Source organism: Macaca mulatta, chromosome 2, assembly GCF_049350105.2.
Source record: "Macaca mulatta isolate MMU2019108-1 chromosome 2, T2T-MMU8v2.0, whole genome shotgun sequence".
Classification (NCBI taxonomy): domain Eukaryota; kingdom Metazoa; phylum Chordata; class Mammalia; order Primates; family Cercopithecidae; genus Macaca; species Macaca mulatta.
The window spans coordinates 45854166-45874075 of NC_133407.1; the positions used below are offsets into that span (position 1 = coordinate 45854166).

Consider the following 19910-nt stretch of genomic DNA (forward strand, 5'->3'; position numbering starts at 1 on the left):
GTTATTTATAAAACATCAAGTTTTCAATCAATAAAAACAGACTTGATTTCCATGTGAAAGAGCAAAGAAAAAGAAAACAAAAACAAGCAACAGAAGCCTTCAAAAGCAGGCAGAAAGCTAAACAAATTTAGAAAAATTGGACTGAGGCCCTGGTGGGAAAATGTCACCTACAGTGCTTGCTTATTTATTTAGGATTTAGGATTTATATTTGCCCTGCTTCCCAGAAAAAGTTAAGGCAATAATGAAAACTTTTAAATTTTTCTGCTATCTTTTCAACTGAATCTAATTGAACAGCTTATGTGCCATAAGAATTGTAACGTTTTGTCCCTGCGTGGTAGCTCACGCCTGTAATCCCAGCACTTTGGGAGGCCAAGGCGGGAGGATCACGAGGTCAGAAGATTGAGACCATCCTGGCTAACATGGTGAAACCCCGTCTCTACTAAAAAATACAAAAAATTAGCCAGGTGTGGTGGCGGGCGCCTGTAGTCCCAGCTACTGGGGAGGCTGAGGCAGGAGAATGGCGTGAATGCAGGAGGCGGAGCTTGCAGTGAGCCAAGATCACTGTGCTCCAGCCTGGGCGATAAAGCGAGACTCCATCTCAAAAAAAAAAAAGATTTGTAAAGTTTCCAAATTATACTTTCTGGATTAAAAAATAACCCCATCCCACCCACCCACCCCCCAAAAAAAAAAACAAGCTATAGTGCTCTTATCCCATTCATATAGTCTGGATATGCAAACATTTTCTGTTAGTTATACTCATTTTTACTATTCTTAAATATAAAGAATACTAGCTCAAGCATTGGATTAAGTTACTATTCAGGCAACTGAAATAATGAGCCTAGTGCAACCAATGTATACATATATATTTTCTTTAAAAAGCCCATAGTTAAGATTGGAATTTAAGTCTCTATATAATTCTAAATCCTATGTGCAGTTTAAAGTCAGGATATGTGTTTTTAAAGTCAAAATTCCATTCCCCTATCTGTCCTGCTGTGGTTATACCAGGCAAATAATAGTTACAGCAATTTTAGAACCCCTTGCTATACCCTTAGGTATAATTAAGTGACTTAAAAGTTGAGTTCCTGCCTAAATTCACTATTTGTTTTCTCAAATTATACACCTAGCACTGATCTTACTAGACTATCACTATGTCTCAATTTTCGCAAACCCTTTGCTCACCACTGCTGACTCTTTCTTCTCATGAAGCCATACAAAAGTTATTGGGAAGGCATAAATCCCAATCACTTTTTTTTTTTTTTTTTTTTTTTTTTGAGATGGAGTCTTGTTCTATCGCCCAGACTGGAGCGCAGTGGCGCGATCTCGGCTCACTGCAAGCTCCGCCTCCCGGGTTCACGCCATTCTCCTGCCTCAGCCTCCCGAGTAGCTCGGACTACAGGCGCCCGCCACCACGCCCGGCTAATTTTTTTTTGTATTTTTAGTAGAGACGGGGTTTCACCATGTTAGCCAGGATGGTCTCGATCTCCTGACCTGGTGATCCGCCCGTCTCGGCCTCCCAAAGTGCTGGGATTACAGGCGTGAGCCACCGCGCCCGGCCCCCAATCACATTTTTTTTTTTTTTTTTTTTTTTTTTGAGACGGAGTCTTGCTCTGTCACCCAGGCTGGAGTGCAGTGGCCGGATCTCAGCTCACTGCAAGCTCCGCCTCCCGGGTTTACGCCATTCTCCTGCCTCAGCCTCCCGAGTAGCTGGGACTACAGGCGCCCGCCACCGCGCCCGGCTAGTTTTTTGTATTTTTAGTAGAGACGGGGTTTCACCGTGTTAGCCAGGATGGTCTCGATCTCCTGACCTCGTGATCCGCCCGCCTCGACCGCGCCCGGCCCCCAATCACATTTTTAATCTACTAGTTCCTTCAACTAAATAGGAATGCCATTTAAAATTAATCAGGCATCTGGAGGATGGATTAAGTATGATGACTTTAACATATGTAAGTTATAAAATTGCCCTCAAGGCAATGTTATAGGAATGCCTTCACATAATTGTTTATTAGGCATCTTCAGAAATATCAAGGCACATGTAAAATAATCCTGGGAAGTCAAACAGATCCTTACAAAGGATACAGTAACAACTTATCCAGTCTTAGAGTAGCACACACGTAAAACAGGTCATACTCTTTGCACGAAGCAATAATTATTTTCACCTTAACTAATCTTAAGATCTTCAATAATTTTTAAAAGTGAAAATAAGCTTTATTCCAAATTACTAACACTTAAAACTGCTTACAGTGGGCATTATAAGAATTCACACACATAACCGTTACCGATTCTCTTGTCTAACTGCTCTCCACGAGATTATAAACTCCCTGAGGACAGAAATTATGCCTTGTCTTTCTACCCCCACAGTCCAATGCAATGCCCACTAAATAGGAGGTGCTCAAAAAATCTTGGTGAATATTTGATAAATAAGTGCATGAGAGTATAATGGTATCCTGAGTCAGAACGTTATGTGCTGACGTTTTCATACCATTTACAAGTATGACATTAGTTAAGATACAAGTTCTTTAGACTTCAATTTCCCCACTTATAAAATGGTCATACTAAGGTCTGTCACCCCAATCCCAGAGAATCAGATGCAAATAAAATAAAATGATTCAAGATATGCTAAAAACTATAAATACTATTATTATTTTTAGTTCCATGATTTCTATCACAAGTATACAGTCAAGTGTTGTTTAATGATGGAGATACATTCTGAGAAATGCATCATTAGGTGACTCTGTTGTCCAAATATCACAGAGTGCATTTACACAAACCTAGATGGTATAACCCACCACACACCTAGGCTATATAGTATAGCCTATTGCTCTCAGGCTACGACACTGTAACAGCATGTTCCTGTACTGAACACTGCAGGCAAGTGTAAAACAATGGTAAATACTTGAGTATCTAAACACAGAAAAGGTACAATAAAAACACGGCAATATAATCTTACGGCACCACTGTCATATATGTGGTGGTCATTGACTGAAACATTGTTATGGGCTGTGTGACTGTATTTCACTCTAACTGAACAGAAAAACATATGTAATTATAAAGATGATAATACTTGAATTACCTGGAGAATCTGAAGATTTTTCTATGTAAGACAACTTACACTTTTTTCTTCATGAAGTAGCTAAATAAGGAAAATTATGCCACATACTTTTTGCTTTAATGGGACTGCCTCTACCCATTGCCACATTCTCCTCCCATTTCTGTCATAGGTCTGTGACCCTCCCACATCATCATCATCATCATCAGGATCTTGCTCTGTCACCCAGGCTGGAGTGCAGTGGCACAATCATAGCTCACTATACCCTCTGACTCCTGGGCTCAAGAAAGTCTCTAATCTTAGCCACCCAAGTAGTGAGGACTACAGGTGCGCACCACCACTCCTGGCTAAAAAAAAAAAAAAAAAATTAAAAAAAATTTGCAGAGACAGGATCTCTTTACGTTGTCCAGGCTGATCTTGAACTCTGATCTTCAACACCTTGCCGCAAGCAATCCTCCTCCTCAGCCTCCTAAAGTGTTGGGATTACAGGTGGAGTACAGCCACCATGCCTGGCCTCTCCCATATTTTCTTCATAAAGGGATAAAAAGTTATATTCTAGGTGGACCCCAAGACTAAATCTTTGCTCAATGTTTGCTGATTTTTCTCAGGTTAGATTTATGCTGAGAATGAAATGACTGAATCCTTAAATAATTGGCCAATGTCAGTACTTTTAAATTATAAATAATAAAAACCTAATGATTTTTAACAACAGGACCACATACATGGATTGCCTTATTTTATGTTTGCTTGTTTATCATTATTATTATACTTTAGAGAAGGGGTCTCACTCTGTCGCCCAGCCTGGAGTGCAGTGGTGTGATCACAGCTCACTCCAGGAGCCTTGAACTCCTGGGCTCAAGCGATCCTTCAGCCTCTGCCTTCCAAAGTGCTGGGATTACAGGCGTAAGCCACTGCACCTGGCCAGATCATCACCTTCTAAAAACAGATTTGTAAATTATGCCCAGTTTTAAATCTAAGAACAGAATCAATTCCAGCGATCTCTGCATAACAATTGCTGTTTCAATTAGATAATGTAACAGCAATTGCATTAGACATTCAGATGTGATGTTTAGTTTTAAGTTTGGGAACCAATTTTAAACAAAAATTCCTATATACCTGTTCAAGGAGAATTCCCAGAAGGTTCTAGGCTTTAAGTTTCCTCTGGTTTGCAGTTACTATAAACAAAGTTTCAGCTGGTTCCACTCAGCCACCCATACCATATGCAGCCAAAGTCGAACTCTAAATAGAGTTGCTTTCACAAGGTCTTATTTTTGCTATTAATGTCTATCTTTCTTTTTCTGTTTTTTTGTTTTTTTTTTGAGATGGAGTCTCACTCTTATTGCCTAGGCTGGAGTGCAATGGCGGGATCTCAGCTCACTGCAACCTCTGCCTCCCAGGCTCAAGTGATTCTCCTGCCTCAGCCTCCTGAGTAGCTGGGATTACAGACGCCTGCCATCGCACCCAGCTCATTTTTGTATTTTTAGGAGAGACGGGGTTTCACCACATTGGCTAGGCTGGTGTTGAACTCCTTACCTCAGATGATCCACCCGCCTCAGCCTCTCAACGTATGTCTATTTTTCTTTAAAAAAAAAAAACAAACCAAAATGCATATTTGGTCAAATCATCAATATGTATCTCTCATTCTATTACGGGAATTATAAAATGAACAAGTTATGAATGAAAATATCAAGGAACAGAAGTATTGATGATTTGCTGAGTTTGCAATGAATTTATAATGAAGCGATTAATGGAATGGTGGTCTCTATGCCAGGGGTGCCTGCGGAGCACAGAATATAAGACGCCTGGTGGGCTTTCTCTCACTTCCCACTTAGGGCCTCAGGAACACATCCTAGCAGGTAGCTCCCCATGTGCTCATCACCTCCAAATTCACCTATGTGTCTCCAGCACCCAGCACCATGCCTTGTGGGCTCTTCTAAATGTGTCCTGCCTATGTTGCAGTAAAATACATCACACCAGCTGTGTTTTTTTCCCACAATGGTCCACTCTCCCCTACTTCCTTTATGGATCTCGGAGATGTTTCTTACTGTTGTCTCCTGCACACAATCTCGAACTGCAGAAAAACCACTGTAATAGAGGGGTCCAGGTGGTGGGATGTCAACTTTTGGAGTTTCATTTCTTGCTGCAGGGCTTAATACAGGTGGAGTTACTGATTCTTATTCTTAAATAAATTAGGGTGACTTATGCCTCACCCCAATCCTATTGTTCTTCCAAGCCTGCTTAGAAGACCAGTCACTGCTTTCCAAAGGATTATATATACCTTAGCTGTCAAATCACATTTCACTCATGCCCACATCCCCGTATATGAGAATTAGGGGATTTTATGCAGATGCCTTTTAGCTTATAGTCCCCAGAATCAACTCCTAAAGGAAACTAAGAAACTCTCAGCCCCATCATGGATTACAAAATATTCAACTATTTCTTAACACTCAAATTCTCTAATTTAGTCTCTAAGCATACATTTTTTGAGAACACATACAGTAAAAGTAAAAAACCTAAGACTAGTTAAGGCCATCAACTCTTGGTGGTAAAGCTGAGTCAAGAGTCTTGAGTTCCAGTTACAGCTGCAACAACTACAAAGAACCAGTGCAGCTTCCCTATTTGCAAAGTTTCCCTAGTTGCAAAGCAGAAGTACAACTAAGCAGCACAGAGCACCTCTGTCTTCAACATATCCTTACGTGAGTAAAATTAAGCATAAAATTTTTCTATTAATAGCACAGCACTGTCCACAAGAAAAATTGTGATGACAGAAATACCCATATTATGTATTGTCCAGTAAGGCAGCCACTATCCACATATGGTTACTGAGCACTTGAATGTGGCTAGTATGACTAAGAAACTAAATATTTAACTTAATTAATTTACATTTAAATAGCCAATATAGTGTGTTGGAACAGTACAGCTGTCTAAGAAATTGCCATAAAAATTTTAAAGTACTATAATGTAAGGACAAATTAAATTTCCAATCTGCGGGCTGTACTTCCATATCAGAAAGTCCAATACAAAGGACTGGAAGTTTGGTGGTAACAACTAGGATTCACCTTTCTTAAAGCAAAAGTTAAAATCAGACATTTCCCATTCTTCCATTGATAAACAGTTTAATGAAAACTATTCAGTGGTGAAAGCTACCATGCTGGGACACATCTCCGGTTTGAACGAACAGAATGGGAGGCCAGTGAGTGAAAGCAAGATATTTCCCCCCAGCTACAGGAACTACAGTTTAAAGACCACTCTGAGGCTTTCCCATCTCCATTGGTCTCTGTGATAGTTTAATAAAAGTGATACTGAATCACCCAATGGGAACACTATTCTTGGTTTACGACTGCAGGAACAGAAATGTGGGGTGGACCAACCAGCTTTGGAAACACCTTTAATAGATGGCCTTGGACAAGGCCATAGCAGAGCACAGTCCTGTCTGGAATGGCTAAGCAGGGAGACAGAGCCTGGTGCGTATCCTCCTAGCTGGTACCACTATACCCTAACTGCAGGCAGAGCTTTTGAGAAAACACTGTAGGCAGAAGACTCCGCATTTCTTCATCTTTTCTGTTACCACCTTGTCTACTCCACCATCTTCCCTCTCCTGGATACCACAACAGCTTCCTAATTGGTCTCTCTGCTTCTACTCTTAACTCCCTACAGTTCATCTTCCACACAGACGCCAGATAAGCTCATCCCTCTGCTTAAGATCTTCCAGGGACTCCTACTCAAAACAAAATGCAAACTCCCCACCATGGCCTACAGAGTCCCGTTCACCTTCGCTTCTCTTCCCACTGTCCCCTTGCTCATTCCATTCCAGCCACTCCGACCTCCTTGATTTGTTCTTCCGACAAATCAAGCTTCTTCCCCACTCAGGCACTGAGTTGAAGCGTTTTGCACTATCTCATTTTGTCTTCACAGTTATCCTGAGGTTTAAAGGAGGTAAATCCCGGACACAGAGTTTATGACGGTGAAACTGGAATTTGAATCCAGGGAAGTGACTGCTGAGCTCACAGGCTCTCCCTTCACAAGACATCCATGATGGAGCGTCCATTTAACTTCCCCACTCCTACACAGTAAACCATGCCTCTCCTGAGGCAAACGCTCCTTTATCAAGGAAAGCTTTCACTGGACGTGTCCCCCAGCCTCAGTCAAAGTTTAATGTCACATCAACACTGTCCACAATATTCAGAACACATGGCCAACCATGAATTTCTTCTTGGGCACATGACGCCTCTGAGCCATTGATTTTCTAGGGTCGTTTAAAACTTACAGCCATTTAATTACATTTAAAATACAATTACGATACGAAAATCAAGCTGCTTTTATTTTTGTTTCAGAGCCTTATTTCACATTTATGTTAATGGTATTTCAAAATTATTTTCTATGACTTCTCTCCTGGCCATATGTGCTATAACATAATGAAATCTGTACCAGTTTGTGACATGGTTGGTATTTTACAAGAGGCCGTCAAGGCATGTAAGAGTTGAGTTTTATATTATGAAAGGGGACCTCTCATATCTGCCTGCAAAATGACCTCAGTGGGAGTAGGTTTTACTTTACATAAAGTTGGGCTTACCAACTGTCTGATTAAGTCAATTTCTGTAATTGTTTCAGGCCTCAGCTTCCCCATCTATAAAATGGGGATGATAACAGATACTTTCTCACAGAGTTGTTTTGAGGATTCTGGGTGATTATACTTGTTAACTACTTGGCACGGTAAATGCCTGCACACAGTAACTGCTAGTTTACACAGTCAGCCAGGGCTACTTTTTAAAAAATCATAAGTCCTCCAGTGGCACAACCTGACTAAAGGAAGTTCTCAGTGAACCAATGTATTCAATTACTAAACAACTTCCCAACAACAAAAACGTAAAGAAGATAACAGTCCATGCTACACTGACTGGAAAGATGACTCACTCTAGTTGACTCTAAATCAGTTTAAAAAAAAAAAAAAAAAAAAAAAAAAAAAGGCTGTCTCTAAATCCAGCTTATCTTGACTCAGCATCATCTATGTGATTACTAATCAGCATGGACTTTCTATTGGCCCTTGGCTGCTATTTAGATTCCCACCTGCCCCCCCCACTAATTCTCTTTTTTTTTTTTTTTTTTTTTTGAGACGGAGTCTCGCTCTGTCGCCCAGGATGGAGTGCAGTGGCGCGATCTCAGCTCACTGCAAGCTCTGCCTCCTGGGTTTACGCCATTCTCCTGCCTCAGCCTCCCGAGTAGCTGGGACTACAGGTGCCCGCCACCTCGCCCGGCTAGTTTTTTTTTGTATTTTTTAGTAGAGACGGGGTTTCACCGTGTTAGCCAGGATGGTCTCGATTTTCTGACCTCATGATCCGCCCGTCTCGGCCTCCCAAAGTGCTGGGATTACAGGCTTGAGCCACCGTGCCCGGCCTAATTCTCTATTCTTACACTGCCTTTAGAGGTGGTTTCAACCCAGGAACATTAAGTGGGCTTTTTAAATTTTTTTTCTTTTTCCTTTCCTAATGGGCATAGAGTAGTCAAAGCACTATCTTTGATCTTCTATTTCCCACTGGGAATTTATGAAGGCACGAGCAACAAAAAACCTCTAAAAGTCATTACCACAGGCCTTTGACTGAAAACAGCTTTAATTATTGAATCTATAAAACTCAACTGAGTCACACTGGGCTTTCAGAAACACATTTGCTTTGAGAATTTATTCCTTCGAGCATTACCTTGTGCCCTTTGTAATCACTAATGCAGGACACGACTAGATCTATTATATTAATAAAAATCTTCCCAATAGTTGGGGTAAATCCAACATTTCCCTATTTCAGGCATTTGCCTCTTACTCAAATCCTACCACCAGAGGAAAAAGGCAGCAGCCTCCCACTGTTTCCAACACCCACTTCCAGGAGAATACCTTTTTAAAAAATGCTTACTGTGATTTTCCAAGTACATTTGCTATTTGGAGGGTACACTCCAGGAAAACCTTCACTGCCAATAAATCCAGACTCTCCAGTAAGAATGCCACCACATGTGAAAACAGGTCTGGGAACATAAAAGAAGAAAAGATAATGTAATTTGAAACATGGTCTAACAATCTGATGTTACCTTCAGAAAGGTGTAGCCTATTAATATAAATAAAAGTTAATGTTGATTAATCAATTCTCACACCATAATGGGATCTGAAAGCTTGCTAGCTCTTAGAATATTTAAATTGCAGCCTGATAAAGCATTCTGTCCAGCTGCCATCTGTCTCCATCATAGTAACACAAGATTTTATATACATAATCAAGTCCTCGGCATTGTGGCAAAGTCTTGTAGGAAAATGGTAAATACATCAATTTAACTGGGGGGAGTGGGAGAGAAGGTAAGAGTCAGGCTGAATGAAGAACATGGTTTTAAAGAAAGATAGGCAAGCAATTGGTTAATATAAAAAAGTTTGCCGTTCCCATATTTGGAGATGCCCAGTTCTCCTCCCCCTTTCTGAAAATTACTGGCCATTGGCAGCGCTTCCCATCGAAAGGGAGGCTGATATTAACGAAGGCTGAAGAGGCGATGCCAACGTTGGCCACCGGGCAGGTCCCACAGCCCAGCTCCTGGGGCCGTCTCGAGGTTGGCGAAGAGTTAACTTTCCAGAGCGGCTCCCTAGGCGCCGCGCCGCTACGGTTGTTCCCTAGTTTAGGTCTCTGGGCAAAGCCTCTCCGCTAAGAAAAAAAAAAAAAAAAAAAAAAAAAACAGCGGTAAACCAAAATCCACATATTTGGGCCCCAGTGCTTCCCTCCGCCTCCATAGACACGGGGAGAGGGGAGACACAAGTCAGATTAAGCCCCGCCACGTGGTGGCCAAGCCAGCTGCAGGGCCATCAGGCAGGCCGGGCCGAAGACCCAGGAGGGAGCCCCGCGAGCAGGGATGGGTCCCCAGGTCCGGGACTCAGCCCACGCACGGGGGTGGCGGACGCCTGCACCGCTCGGGGAGCGCAGGGTCGAGCGCTGGGTCACCCAGGCGCGCCGAAGCGGGTTGAGTAAAGCAGCCGGCGAGGTTGCAGAGGTGGAGGAAGGGAGGGGAGAGAGAGGGAGCCCAGGCGGGGGTCGCGTTACCTCTCTGGGGACTGCTGCCGCGAGAGCTGGGTGGCGGCAGCCAGCAGCAGGCAGAGTGGCGCCCAGGCGTTCGCGCCCCTCATGGCAGCGTAGACGCTCGGGGTTTGCACCCCACGGCGCGCGCGCCGGCACACACGCCCCTCCGCACCCACCGCGCTCACACCGCCGCTCACACCGGCAGCAGTGCAGGCTCACACCGGCGCTCGGCGGCCCGCGCGCTCCCTCTCACTCGCGCACCGCCGTGGGGCGGCCCAGGTAGCCGAGGGTTGCGCGGCCGGCGGGGCGGAGGCGCTTTTAAAGGCGATTACGGTGCCGTCTGACTCGACGCTTAATTTCCCCTGAGGAGCTGCTCTGGCAGCCACAGGCCACTGCTGAATATCCCGTTTGTTCTCTGGCGGCAGGAGGGGCGGCTCCGAGGCCAGAGCCGCCCCCTCTCGTGGGGAGGGCGGGCGTCTCCTCGCGGCACCCCGGGATCAACGGGTCCTCTCGCGTCCAGCCCTCAGGGATCCCAGGGAGAAGAGGAACCCCTTGCGGAGTGGCACCCCAGCGGCCCTGGCCCAGACGCCCACAGACGATTCTCAGGGAGAACTTCGGGTTTTGCTTTGGGGAATGTTTCTCCCAGTTGCTTTTAAATAAAAAGTAATAGCACTTGCTGGCTGCTGGAAAGCCTGGGGGTCCTTCTTTGTCTCCTTCAAAACCCAGATCCAAGGAAAGAAAGGAAGAAAAAGAGGGATTTTATCGTATTTTAACTTCTGTGCTTATTCTCTCTCTCTGTAGGTTCTTTTCCTTTTACTGGTGTGACAATGACAAGGAAGATAGTCTCTGTGCGGGCATTTAAACGGGTTCTCAGACGAGCGATTTCTGTGTGAACTGTCATTAAATGTCAGATAATGAGGACGGAACCAAATGAGCAAATCTCACCATCTCATGTCATGTTCTGAAAATGGTGTTTCTCTGCTGGCATATCTCTGTTCTTAGACCTTTCCAACATCTTTCTGTGGTATTAACGGGTTAAAATTTATGGAGAATTTGTTTTTCTTAGACGAACAATTCTAGCCTTGTGGAATCAATACTCTCTTTTACTTAATTACAGAAATATAATTTTAAACATTTATTAAGAGCTTCCCAATAACCAGGGATTAATGAAAGAATAACAGAACAGACTAGATTCATTGAGATTTTAAATTATCACCAGCCGTGGTAGATACAACTTAACTTTTGTGCCTCGTGTTGTTCCTTCTAAATTGTTTTCACCTTTCTAAACAAGAAAAGTAAGTATTAAAGTAGTTCTTATCAAGACTTTATTTCTAATGAGCTGTTAAGAATCTAAACACGGGTGGGCGCGATGGCTCACGCCTGTAATCCCAGCACTTTTGGAGGCCCAGGCAGGCAGATTACGAGGTCAGGAGTTCGAAACCAGTCTGGCCAACATGGTGAAACCCCCGCCTCAACTAAAAATACAAAAAATTAGCCGGGTGTTGTGGTGTGCGTCTGTAATCTCCGATACTCGGGAGGCTGAGGCAGGAGAATCGCGTGAACCCGGGAGATGGAGGTTGCAGTGAGCCGAGATCATGCCATTGCACTCCAACCCTGGGTGACAGTGTGAGACTCCGTCTCACAAAAAAAAAAAAAAAAAAAAAAGAAGAAAAAGAAAACACTCCTGGCAAGGAAGTAAGTAAAACTGACTACAGGAAATATTCTGACTTTTCATAGTGAGGGAACCCTGAAGCTTATACTAGGAACCAGAATATACCCACAGGACTTAGATTGTCTTACCATTTTTTTAAAAAGTGAAGGCAAAAACATCATAAAGTACAACTTTCAAAAATTCTCTACAGGCACCACACCCTTTATGACATTAAAAAAAAAAAAAAAGAATGACAGAATTTGGCAAACTGCTTTATATCCTGAAACACCCTCAACCCAATAAAAATGTCTTTAAAACAGCGAAGAGGAGAATAAATGGTTTATTTTGCATGCATTTCAAGAATATGCTATCTAATAGCATAAGTGTTTTTACATGATTGTTTATTTGAAAGTCATAGTTTTAAATTATAAAGTGAAAATATTGCTCAATTCACTTTCTGGTAATGATTTGCAGTCCTCGTAAGCCAGAAAATACTTCATTCAGGACTAAGCTAAGTTTTCAAAATTTAAAATAAACAAAGTATTAAATGTGCCTAAATAGATAGGAAACTATTTGAACTAAAATACACAACCATTTCTTAATTTATAGATTGATGACTGTGTTCATATGCTTACTAAAGAGTTAGGATTTTAACACCAATCATTCTGTTGTTGTTGACACTCATAAGAAGGACATTGATTTTACCTTGTGATTTTAGAGTTTACTAAGACCCATATTATTTGCTCTTAAAAACACATATTTGACTTGGAACTACAGTTCTGACCAAAATTATAAACCTTAAATGTCCTGAGAAGTTGATGTGTTAAAATTGAGGGAGACTTGTATTAGTTTGTTCTCACACCGCTATGAAGAAATATCTGAGACTGGGTAATTTATAAAGAAAAGAAGTTTAATTGACTCACAGTTCCACATGGCTGGGGAGTCCTCAGGAAACTTATAATCATGGCAGAAGGCACCTCCTCATGGGGTGATAGGAGAAGACAGAAAGCCCCTTATAAAACCATCAGCTCTCCTGAGCACTCACTCACAATCAGGAGAACAGCATGGGGGAAACCGCTCCCATGATTCAGTTATCTCCACCTGGTCCCACCCTTGACACCTGGGGATTATTACAATTCAAGGTGAGATTTGGATGGGGACACAGAGCCAAACCATATCAAGACTCAAGTGCACTTTGAAGGTATATGTGGGGTCCAGCTCTGTGAGACCAGTTTCGGGACATTTGTGATAACAGAATTAGTATAATGGACAGGGAGCTACCCACACAGGCAGTAGAAAAGTGAAGAGAGAGAAAGAACAAAAGCCCTGTGGGTAGATTCTTTAAAACAAAAAGTGGAGTGCTGGGTGAACTGATTCTTATTATCCAGCCTCTGCAGTTACCAGGTTGCACAGAGCATCAACATCATGGGAATATGAAAATATTCACCGATGAACTGACCACTTATAAAATTAGGCCCCACTCAAACATTCCTTGCTACATAATACTAGCATCTAGCTGGGCCCAGTATGTCAACATCATTGTCAGTTAATCTCTGATTCACTCATCAACCTTGTAAACATCTGAAAATGTCACGTAAATCCAGCACACATTCATTCCATAATGTGGTACTCATCTTGTAAAAATTCCAGAATTTTCATAAGTTAGTTCACACTGGGTATGGTGGCTCAGGCCTGTAATTGCAGCACTTTGGGAGGCAGAGGTAGGTGGGTCACTTGAGCCCAGGAGTTCAAGACTAACCTGGTGAAACACTGTCTCTACCAAAAATACAAACATAAATTGGGCGTGGTGATGGGCACCTGTAATCCCAGCTACTCAGGAGGCTGAGGCACAAGAATCACTTGAACCCGAGAGGCAGAGGTTGCAGTGAGCCGGGATCGCAGCACTGCACTCCAGCCTGGGCGACAGAGCGGGATTCCGTCTTAAAAAAAAAGTTCAGTGTTTTTTGATGTCTGTAAACATACGTTAGGAACAAATGTAGACCTTCCTCTTTCCCCTGTCCCACCCCAACACATCTCTCTGCCAAGGATAAGATATTAGGGAGGAATTGTACTGGTCAGGTTTCTTAGCTACAAACAACTGAGTCCACTCAGAATGAGTCCCCTCTTCTGGTTCAAGCAGTAAAAGCAGAAAGTTCACATTACCATCAAGAGAGTCATAGAAACAGTCTCAAAGCTCATTTTCCTGGAATAATAGCCAAAACCTCGCCTCAGAAATGGCCAGTGAGAACTCTATTGTCATTATTGCCACCAAGACTAAGCACTAAATGCAGGTACTTGAACTGAATGCAGTCGCCACTGTTGTGAGCACTTCAGATACATTTCTGCCTTGGGAAATTCAACCTTGCCACAGTCCTGCCCCAAAGACCAGACAGCCTGTTGCCTCCTACAGAATAAGAGAATCACAGAACCTCTTTGCTCACGGTGATCTCTTGATCAAACTCTCATGCAAGCCTATATGATTGGTACTGTCCATGTGACATGACTTGCAGTGTCTCAGCCACAGGGGAGGCTGGAGGTTACATAATGTTATTAGCCTGGTGTGGTGGCAATCCTCCCACCTCAGCCTCCTGAGTAGCTGGGACTACAGGCATGTGCCACCACACCAGGCTAATGCTATTAGGAGGTGAGGTTACATAATGTAGAAATACCTCCAAATATTAAAAGGCTACTAAAACAAAATGGGCAGGCACAAGTATGTTTAATGTCCATGATAGGGATCTACAAAGTTCAATTAGCCTGTCTCCCTGCATCCCTCTGCTGAGGAAAGCAACCCCAAGGAGGTCTTGATATATGAAGTTGCAGAGTTAATAGGATGTGTTGAATGAAACTAGTTCCACTCACCTGTCCACCTTGGACTGGGTCAGGCATTGTTTGAGTCAAAGGCAACCATGTGAAAGCCGGCCAAGCTGAACACAAGGGAATCAGCTGCTTCTTGTTGGTGTGGAATGAAACTTTGTTTAGTGGAGTCCTTCCATAATGAACTGTCATTATCATCATCTCAGACTTTTACTGAGCATTTATTATACACCTGAAACTGTGCTAAGTGCTTTGCAAACAATATTTTGTATAATTCTCTTAACAAACTTATGGGGTAAGAACGAGCATCATTTACAGGTGAAGATTCTGAGATTTATAATCCAAAATTTTTTTTTTCTTTTGAGACAGGATCTTGCTCTATCGCCCAGGCTGGAGTGCACTAGTGTGATCCTGGTTCACTGCAGCTGGGACCTCCTGGGCTCAAGCAATCCTCCCACCTCAGCCTCCTGAGTAGCTGGGACTACAGGCATGTGCCACCACACCAGGCTAATTTTTTTTTTTCTTGAGAGGGAGTCTCTGTCGCCCAGGCTGGAGTGCAATGGCGCAATCTCAGCTCACTGCATCCTCTGCCTCCCAGGTTCAAATGATTCTCCTGCCTCAGCCTCCTGAGTAGCTGGGGTTACAGGCACCTGCCACCATGCCCAGCTAATTTTTGTATTTTCAGTAGAGATGGGGTTTCACCAAGTTGGCCAGGCTGGTCTCAAACTCCTAACCTCAAGTAATCCACCTGCCTCGGCCTCCCAAAGTGCTGGGATGACGGGCATGAGCCACAGTGTCCAGCCTGGGCTAATTTTTTTTATTATCATGATTTTTGTAGAGACAGAGTCTCACTATGTTGCCCAGGCTGGTCCTGAACTCCTGGGCTCAATTGATCCTCCTGACTCGGCTTCTGAAAGTGCTGGGATTACAAGTGTGAGCCAACATGCCTGGTCTTAAGGCCTACAATATATAAATAAAAAGCTGGGGGAGAAAAAAGCTGGGGGTTGGGCACAGTGGCTTATGCCTGCAATCCCATCACTTTGGGAGGCAGAGGTGGAAGGATCACTTGAGCCTAGGAGTTCAATGCCAGCCTGGGCAACACAGTGACACCCTGTCTCTACTGAAAAAAAAAATTTGTAATTAGCAGGGCATGGTGGTGTGCACCTGTAGTCCCAGATACTTGGGAGGTTGAGATGGGAAGATGACCTGAGCCCAGGAGGTCAAGGCTGCAGTGAATTACAGTCCTGCCACTGCAACTCAGCCTGAGTGACAGAGCAAGATCCTGTCGCAAAAAAAGAAAAAGAAAAGCTGAGATCTGAACCCAGGCTAACTGGAAAACTCAAGGTTTTCATCAATATTGCATGCAAATCCATCAGAGCCTTTCTGGGAATTCAGGAATACTCAGTACACATGGAGACAGCGTGAACAGACCTATGCTGTTTATCTACTCAGGATCCCTTCCTTGGGGAGCCACCCTTCCCTATGCCGTGAGCTTCTGTGAGCACTGATTCCATTCACTGCTGCTCCAGCCCCAGTGGGACATGCGACCAAGGGTTGTCCAATCAGAGAGCTCTTCCTACTACTCTGGAGATGCTGCCTAAGAGGTTCTTTCCTTTTCTTTCTTCTGGAAGCAGCATGTAAGCAAATATTTTCCTGGTAAAGCAGGACCAAGACTGAGGTGACTGCTTCAGAACAACAGGTCACCCCACTTCCACATGGCAATAAGCCTTCAAGAATTTGGAAAAGGCTGTTGAGAGAACCCAGGGTTCTACCATGTCATACGGAGACAACTTGAGTGTGAGAAGAACTGTAAGGACAAGTGCTAAAAAAAAAAAAAAAAAAATTACCTTGGCTGGGCGTGGTGGCTCAGGCCTGTAATCCCAGCACTTTGGGAGGCCGAGGACAGCAGATCTCCTGAGGTCAGGGGTTCGAGACCAGCCTGACCCAACATGGAGAAACTCCATCTCTACTAAAAATACAAAATTAGCCGGGCATGGCAGTGCATGCCTGTAATCCCAGCTACTCAGGAGGTTGAGGCAGAAGAATCACTTCAACCCAGGAGGCAGAGGTTGCCGTGAGCTGAGATCGTGCCATTGCACTCCAGCCTGGGCAACAAGAGTGAAACTCCGTCTCAAAAAAAAAAAAAAGAAAAGAAAAAGAAAAAGAAAAGAAAAGAAAAAATATGTATCTAAACTTTGACACTAAAAAAAAAAAAAAAAAAACTCAACGTGTGGCCATTGATGGTAATGAGGACCATGGAGTAAGAATTACTACTAACAACAGGTGGGGCCCGGTGGCTCACGCCTGTAATCCCAACACTTTGGGAGGCCAAGGCAGGTGGATCACGAGGTCAGGAGATTAAGACCATCCTGGCTAACCCAGTGAAACACCGTCTCTACTAAAAAATTCAAAAAATTAGCCGGGCGAGGTGGCGGGCGCCTGTAGTCCCAGCTACTCGGGAGGCTGAGACAGGAGAATGGCGTGAACCCGGGAGGCAGAGCTTGTAGTGAGCCGAGATAGCGCCACTGCACTCCAGCCTGGGCCACAGGCGAGACTCCGTCTCAAAAAAAAAAAAAACAAAACTACTAACAACAATACCAAATCAAACCAAAACTTCTTGGAATTGTTTTATTATGTTGACTTTTGGGGATGAATCTTTGCCTATAAAAGTGATTTGTATCAACTGTAGGTAATAGATATCTTTTTGTTAGGTGTACTCATCATATTTAAAGAACCTCATCCAACAGATTGACCCCTTTAGCCAGCTGGATGCTTTTGTAGCTAATTCATCTGACTTTCTCACCAGGACTCAATGTTACTGATAATCATGAGTTAAGCTAAGATGGTAGTTGTCTGCAACGCAGGCAATGCTATAGGGCCATTAGGGAAGTGCTGGGACATTACAAATGAGGAGAATGTCACCAAGACTGGCTGCTAACAAGGGGCCAGGACTCTGGAGCAAGAAATACCGAAAACACCACAGGATATCAGCCCAGATCCCCTTTTTCCCAGACTATCTTGGGGTCCCTGTGCTCTCCTCACTCACTGATTCTCAAAGCTTGGGGCAAGAACTTGGCATCAGTGCCTGAACCCTAACCCACGCCAAGAAATGAAACTGAAGCTCTCTCCAGTTTTGCTCTATGGTCTTCCATTGTCATTAAACATCTCTTCTTCTTTTTGTTTTCAAGTAAAAATGTCCTCAAGTATAAAGGAAATACCTGCTCCTTATATAAAATCTGGAAACTATTTAAAAAAGAGAAATTAGAAAATGACCCTTAACTTTGCCACCCAAAGACAATACTAGTGCCACTGCACTCCCCTTTCTTTCCAATGTCTTTTCTACGATAAAAGTATTATCCAGGGATTTGAAGAGTTTGTTTTAGTTCCAAGTTCTTCTGGGTCTTTGCTTTTGGAAAAGCCACCAATTAAAAAAATCAATGATAATGATTTTAGTGTCAACATTACCCTAATAAGAGACTGGCTTAGAATGAGAGGAATGATAGTGGATCTTTTTCTGTCTTAGCTCCCTTCACAAGTAACTTCCTGTTTACTCACTGTCTTCTAAACTGCCATTTGGAGAACACCATTCTAATCACAGGCAGAGATAACAATCTACCTCAATTCAAATTGCTGTTTATTTGTTCCTCAAGGAAAAGGTTTACATTCATTACTCGCTAAACAACTGGAATTAAAGAGTCTGTATTTCCCACGTTTGTTACGGGTTACAAGATTGCTTAAGGGTTGTACTTCTGAAAAAGGAAGCTAACTACCTAAAAGGCATTATCCAAATAAATGTTACATGCAAACAAAGTCTTTAGAACTATGAGATTGTGTAATTTACAGATTCTTTAAAGTTGTGAGCGTAACAGAGAACTAACTGCAAAATTAACATATGTGCACATACACACACGTGTGTATTTTTACATGTTTGTATATATACACACATGTATACACATAATCATGGCTATGAACACAGTCCTAAAACCATTATATTAATAAAACCATTACATAATATAATAAATTATATTAATAAAACCATTATATTAATAATGTATGTGCCTTGAGTCTTATCCTCAGAATTCTGAAAACATTTTAAGTCCTGTAAATGCTTTAAAAATAATCCCAACATAAGCTTTATTTTCCTAAGAAATAAGTAGAACCCTGAATATGTATATTTTTCCTGCTAAGATAATTGCAAAAGATCTATATGGGAAAGGATCATTCTAAGTAAATTCTAAGTGAAGTCAAAATGCTTGAATATCAAATTATATTTATTGTGGGTATTAAATGGTTATTAATTTTTAAAAACAGCAAGAGACTTACCCATTTGATTGAATTTGATAGGATTATAGCTCTTCATTGAGACTAGAGCTTTTTCTCAGGGACACTGGAATTGATGCTTCTTAGCAGGGATATATTTGCCAGATGCTAATGACAAGAGTATCCTGGCCCACTGTGTAGGACTAATTGTACAAATGGGAAGTTGGAGCAACAGAAGCACTGTCTCTGCCTGGAGCTGGCAGTTGTCTCTGTTTTCTCAATTGGTAATGTTTCCATTGGCAGTATCTAGAGAATTTTTTGTTTGTTTCATTTTTCTTTTACCTTGGAGGTATATTTAGGTATTATTTATATGTACTGGATATTCTGGGTATATATACTGAGCAAAATAACAGGCATATAAATATATGTATAATATACACATACACATTACTTCCCATGTATTAGAATTTATGCATATCAGATATGGATACATATATAAATGTGTGTATGCATCTGTGTGTGCATCTGTGAGACAATGCTGGAGACACACGCAAATTTTCACTCTTTGAAGCTCCTTTCTCTAAATTCCAGACTGACCACCCTTTTCTCCCTACATATGTTCCTTCTAATGCTATGGCTTTTTTTTTTTTTTTTTTTAAACATTCACTAAGGCTTCATTAGATTTTTAAGTCCCAGCTAATCAAAAAATCATTCCTTTTCCCTCCCTCCATTACTCCCTCCCTCCCTTCCTTTTGCAAGTTATCAAGAGCCTACGCCATGCCAAGTGCTGCACTAGGCACTGTAGATAACAGTGTTGGATAGAAGAGACCTGGTTCTTGCCCTTACTGTTGAGAATGCTCTTTAAGGTTATTTCTTCAATGAGTCTCATTCATTTTATATTGTGTTTGTTTGGGTCTTCTGAGAAGGAGACACCATTAGAGAATTCTATTCTGCAAGAGATCAATGTGCAAGAGAGGTATCAGGGGAAAGGTCTATGGAGGACAAAGGGAAGAAGGACTATGAGTAGGTGGGGAGCCTCGAACTGCAATGCAGGTCTGACACCTGTGAGAGGAGTTAGGGAGAGAAGGGGGTTTGG

At 42.6% G+C, this 19910-nt stretch overlaps 1 protein-coding gene across 1 annotated transcript in view; it reads right to left on the reverse strand.

Annotated features, from left to right (window-relative positions):
- Positions 1–10866, reverse strand: part of PCOLCE2 (procollagen C-endopeptidase enhancer 2) — an 80001-nt gene extending 69135 nt beyond the window's left edge. Inside the window, exons 1-2 of the mRNA XM_015131986.3 lie at positions 10111–10866; positions 8950–9058 (exon numbers count right to left, since the gene is read on the reverse strand). Coding sequence (XP_014987472.1) covers positions 8950–9058; positions 10111–10193 — 192 coding nt within the window. The 5' untranslated portion in view covers positions 10194–10866. The remainder of the gene's footprint in view (positions 1–8949; positions 9059–10110) is intronic.
- Positions 10867–19910: the final 9044 nt, after the last annotated feature.